Raw genomic sequence first — 5,754 nt, forward strand, 5'->3', positions numbered from 1 at the left:
TCCCGCGACTCCCTGGTGGCCCAAATCAAAGCTCGAGATGCAGATGATGGGGCCAATGCTGAGCTCACCTTTGCCTTCCTGGAAGAGTCCCAGCAGGACCTGTTCACCATCAACCCAAGTACTGGGGACATTGTGCTGAGGGGTGACCTTTCTGAAGAGCTGGGACAACTATTCAAGGTCATCCTCACTGTGACAGACAATGGCAGACCTCCTCTGGCCACAACTGCAACAGTCAACTTCCTGGTGACCGCCACTGCTCCGTCCAGTATCCAAGACATAGCCAAGCCCAGCTCCTGGGAAGGAAAGGCTTTGCAGTGGGACATCCCTCTGATCGTGATCATTGTCCTGGCAGGCAGCTGCACCCTCCTTCTAGTGGCTATAATCACCATCGCCACCACCTGCAACAGGCGCAAGAAGGGAAACAACATCAAAAGCAACACTGCCTTGAAGGACCAGATAGACATCTCCCACCTGGAGAAGGGCCATCAGGAGGAGGGCAGCCAGAGAGGGAACATGTTTGAGGTACGAACCTTTCCAGCAAAACCTCTTTCACCAGCCCCGAGCCCTCTCCAGCTGCTGAAGAGATCTCCACCACAGAGAGTGGCAGCGACAGCACTTGCCTCTACGAGGGTCAGAAGAGGCTGAGGGGACAGAGTGGGGAGGTAAGGTCCCACCACAGGGTACAAGGGGTGGGGGTGTCTTGGAGGTGGTGAATTGCAGAGGTGCAGTTGGTTTACCTTTCACCATTTCTCTCTCTCATGTCTCCTTTGATTTTCCTCCCCGCCAGCAGGGTTTTGCTGCCACTCCGAGCTACAACAAAGAGCCTGCTCCCCCCGTGGCCATTTGGAAGGGACACTCCTTCAATACCATCTCCGGCCGGGAGGCAGAGAAGTTCAGTGGCAAAGACAGCGGCAAAGGCGACAGTGATTTTAATGACAGCGACTCAGATATCAGTGGAGATGCTCTGAAGAAAGATCTCATCACGCACATGCAGAACGGTAAGGGCTCTGCCCCTGCTCCCACTGGACCTCAGACAGAAAGATGGGTGGATGGGGCAGTGGATGAAGGGACCCATCCATGTGGCACAGTGATCAGGCAGGGCAGCTGGAAGGGGAAGCCAGGTACTGCATGGCTCAAACTGCCCATGTCCTTGTAGCAGGCTTTTAGATGTTGGTTCCTCTTTGTGCTGAGAGTTCAGCACAAATTAGGATATGCTGGAAGTGCTGTAGGATTGGATTTTCTTCCCAAAAAAAAAAGGTTGCCTGAAAGTTAGAATTTCAAGGAGCGTCCGTAACAAAACATTACCTAACCAATCATGGGTTTTTGTTATGCTGTAAAGCATTGCCTCCCCACTCCTACCGTTAGTGCAGTGAATCATCCTGTGACTGGTAACTCTGAGGATTGTGAACAGTGTGGATTTATTCCTGCAGTAATGACAGGTTTCTCCTTCCCTCTCTGTCTCTAGGTCTGTGGGCATGCACAGCTGAATGCAAGATTTTGGGACACTCCGACCGGTGCTGGAGCCCCTCCTGTGGCCGAGCCAACCCTCACCCCTCTCCGCATCCTTCAGCACCTCTCTCCACCTTCTGCAAGAGCACATCCTTGCCCAGGGATCCCCTTCGCAGGGACAACTTTTATCAAGCCCAGCTGCCCAAAACAGTCGGGCTTCAGAGCGTCTATGAGAAGGTGCTGCACAGGGACTTTGACCGGACGATCACACTCCTCTCCCCACCGCGCCCTGCACGGCTCCCTGACCTTCAGGAGATCGGGGTGCCCCTCTTCCCAGCCCCCTCGACTAGATACCTGGGCCCCCAGACTGAGACGACTGAGAAGGCATAGCCCAGCAAGCTCCCCCTCAAGTGCACCCCTCCCTGCGCACACAGCAAGGTCACTCCCGAGAGCCTTTAAGTTATTGACCAGATCCAGTGTCGTATGTGTAAATATGCAAGATGTGCCTTAAAAATGAAGTCGTTTGGGAAAGATTTCCAATCAGATCAGTACTGTTTGATATTTGCAAACAAAAAAAATTGTTTGTAGTTAATGTAATTTTTATGAAATGTGCAGTATTTAAATTTCTTTTCATGTTTTCTACATTGGGGTTTTTTCTTTTGCTTTTGTTTTACCCATGGCCTGCCATTTTTTGTAGTGTTTTTAACCTGTACATTGTGTAATGTAATGTTTGTACATAATGAAAATTTGTTATATTTTTATATAATAAATACTTAAAAATGGGAATTCTTGCCAAAGGAGCTGTCTGAAAGACACAGTAATAACAATTAATAATAATAATATCCTGAATATGTAGAATCTTGTAAGGGAAATTCCTCTTTCACGGTGTAATAATAACCTAAGCAACCCAGTGTACTGAGAAGTTTGCCTTGCCAAATGTGACTTGTATTTCTTGAGTCTGTGGTCAACTTAAGTGTTATTTAATTGCCTTTGGTTCCTGTAATCTGTATCACTGATAAGCACTAATAAAGGTTTTGTGATGTTCAGAGGGTTCTGTTCATGGATTTCATGCTTCAGAGCATAGAGGTCTTCACAGGTCAACAAAAGTATTTTGTGCTGGGAAATGCAGTGGGAAGCAGCTACTTTTAGTCTTGCCCATCATTGGTCTCTGGCAATACCTCTGGAGGTTTAGCTCGAAAGCTTTTAATGCTGGGTGGGAGGGAGGCTGGGTGACAGAGCCAGCCTTTGCTCGTCACTGCCTGGTCTGAGCTCTTCCTTCGCGGGCAGGCACTGGTGTAATTTTAGTGAAGCTCTGTTCATCAGTGGAAGCGTTCGTGCTGTGCTGATGTCTTTGCAGCAGCAGCCACCCGATCACTTCGCTTTCTGTTCTGGCTGAGACATTGAGTCAGGCTCTATGGGTGTGTGCTCAAATGTTTACCCCTTGTTAAGCAGCCTTACTAAAGGACAGTAGCTTGTGTTTGTGTACATATATTTATACATCAAGGGAAAGGTGCATAAAACAGGAATAAAAAATGTTGATTATATTGACATTTTCTATGATCCATATTTCTTTTGTCCCTGAAATGACTGTCCTGGGGAAAAAAAAAAAAATCATACAGAACTTTGAAATTCCTTCTTATGGGGGTTTCAAGCTAAAAGCACATCTCAAATCCTTCTGCTGAAATCAGGTATAGAATAGCATTTAATGAAACACACTGAAGCATGAATGTTTCTTCCTGTGTTCAAAAAAAATGCTTACACCAGAAGTAAGACTCCTACTGGAGTTTTAATATTTGATTGAAGTTTTCCAAGAAGGAGAACTGCTCCTTATGTATACCACATAATCTCACATTTTGTACAACTCAATAATCCAAAAATCTGTACATGGCAAAGCTTTGGGGTTTTATCATGAATTCTTTAACTATTTCTCTACTAAGTATGGAACTAAGATATATATATATATATATATATGTTTCACCACGGAAATATAAAATCTTCTTAGATATAAACGAGGCTCTATTTGGTTTTGTGTCTCAAAATGTAAGTAGAAAATATCTCACCTGTATGCCCCTTAACCAACAAAAATCCCCTTTCTCCCCCAGTTTCCAGCTTTCTCAAGCCCATGTAGCAGGGGTGGCAGAACCCAATCAAGTTTTTACGCACACAGGGTCTGAGTTTTAACTGGGGCTTCATAAAAGCCACGGTGTGAAGATTTGTGGTGGGCAAAGAGTTTCAGAGATTCTATTTGGAAGGGAATTTAAATCAGGCTGATGCAAGGCTCATTGGGAAGCTATGTTTGTGATACATCTCCTGTGGTCAGGAAAACAGGTGAGCATTTCTGGCGATTCCTCTAAAGTCTGGTAGTAAAAATCATGATGCATCTAATGAGCTTAGAGGGTCATCTTGGTTAAATTTAGAGCTGAAATTGTGGCTGAAGGATGGATGCTGAGAAGGAAAGCTGGTAGCCTCCCTTCTGGCTAATCACCAGTGATGCAGAGCAGCAATGCCTGCATGGGAAGTAATTAGTCATAACTGAACTCAGTGAGGGAAAGGCTCTCTGTCAAAAAATAAGATGGGCTGTCTGATAAGCTGGTTGTTCTTCATCTAGTTCAAAAGCCTGGGTTACACACCCCAACACCTTCACAGCAGGTCCCTAGGCTCCCCTGGCAGGGCCGACAGGAGGCAGTCACAGACAAAGGACAGTTCATCGCACTGGGTTTTTGCATCAAATTCCTGCTGTTTCCTGCAACAGAGCTTGTGCCCTTCTGTGAGTGGATTGATGCTCCTCATTGCCTGATCAGGGGTCTGGGCCACCCCAATGCAAGGCAACCTTGAAATGGTAGGAAAATAAAGTCACTTGTTCCTGTCCCCAAAACAGCTTTCAGCAGCAAGCAGCTACAGTCTCGTTGGGGTTTAGGATCTGTCTGTTCTGGCATCCCACATGCTGTAAAATGTGGGATTTTAGTATTAAATACAACTTAGTATTTAAATCTGAGCCCATCATTTCACAGGGACACTCTGGTTAGTGGAAAGATGCAGACTTCTGAGAGCTTCTCATCTTGGCCTGGCCAAGCAATGGAGACTGTTCAGGTGCATCACTGAAGCTCCTGGTTAAGGGCAAGGGGCAGCAGTCTAGACTCCTATAAGTTTTAGGTGCCTAAAATTAGATGAGGGAAGTGTCCAAGCTCCATGAGGTAAGAGCACACACTGCCCAAAGTGCAGCTGAGTGCAGAGGGGAGCCCAAGGATTAGCTCCTGGGCTAAGTCCCTTGGATCAAACATTTGCTCCATTGATGCTATTCAATGTGCATGTCCTAGTTTTTTTCTTTCAGTTTTTGATTATCATAACTGAGATTTTTGCTAACATACTTCAGAAATTAATGCAGCAGTCCTATTAGTTAAATTCCGTTTATTTGCCAAGCATGGCAGCCCTATGTCACATGATGAGACTGTATGACTACAGAACCTCTTGCTCACAAAGAGCTACCTTCTCCTGTCTGCTTTTCACTGGCTCAGAGGGCAGAGGTGAGGAGGGGGTGCCAAGACACAGGACTGATGACAGCACTACTTCACTGAGCCAGCATTAATTCCATGGCCCAAACTGGCTACAGCAGCAGGACATCACAAAATCACTGACACTGAGCTTGGGCCTGCTCCTGCTGAAATATCTGTAGTCACCTACAACGGAGCCAAGCACCCTCAACACCCTCCACAGTCACTGGGGAGAAACAGGCACTTTTAGGACATGAAATATAGAAGTGGGTAATTCCCACAGGCTCTTTTCCAGGTGAACCTTCAGAGCCATTAAGGCGTAGCTGCAGTACTGATATTCCCCATTGATATTCTGGGACTGTGGGCTTGCATCTGACACCCTGGACACCTTGGGCAGGCCTCCAAATCTGGTTTAACTCTCAATAATTTAAATTATTTTTCACAAAGTCAAGTCTGTTTCATCCATGACAGTAATTGGTAAGTGATCTCTCTGTGTCTATCTCAACCCGTGAGCTTTTTTCATCTGATTTTCCACCCCTGTTTTGTTGAGGACATAGTGGGTGAGAAATGGGGAGGGGGTCTGACTGCTGACCAAGGTCTACCCACCACACACACCAAGGAGACAAGATCCCAGGGATGCTTTCTCTGGTGCTTCAGCCAAAAAATTAGTCAAATTCCCACTGACCTGCTCTTCTGTCCTGTGCTGTTTGAATGCCTTCAAAGATGCTTTATGTATTGAGACGTGTGATGGAGTCAAACACTATTGAGGTACCTGATTCTGGTTCCTGCAGTTCGTGCTGTAGGTGCTGGACTC

General features: G+C 46.2%; 1 protein-coding gene across 1 annotated transcript; it reads left to right on the top strand.

Moving 5' to 3' along the window:
- PCDH8 (protocadherin 8) lies at positions 1-2,421 on the top strand (the record flags this gene model as incomplete). Its single annotated transcript, XM_058833850.1, is given in 4 exon segments — positions 1-535; positions 538-662; positions 788-998; positions 1,466-2,421. Coding segments are annotated over 4 exon segments (1,245 nt in total), but the record flags the coding sequence as incomplete, so codon positions are not given.
- Positions 2,422-5,754: the final 3,333 nt, after the last annotated feature.

The sequence above is a fragment of the Poecile atricapillus genome, chromosome 1 (genome assembly GCF_030490865.1).
Source record: "Poecile atricapillus isolate bPoeAtr1 chromosome 1, bPoeAtr1.hap1, whole genome shotgun sequence".
NCBI classification, from domain to species: domain Eukaryota; kingdom Metazoa; phylum Chordata; class Aves; order Passeriformes; family Paridae; genus Poecile; species Poecile atricapillus.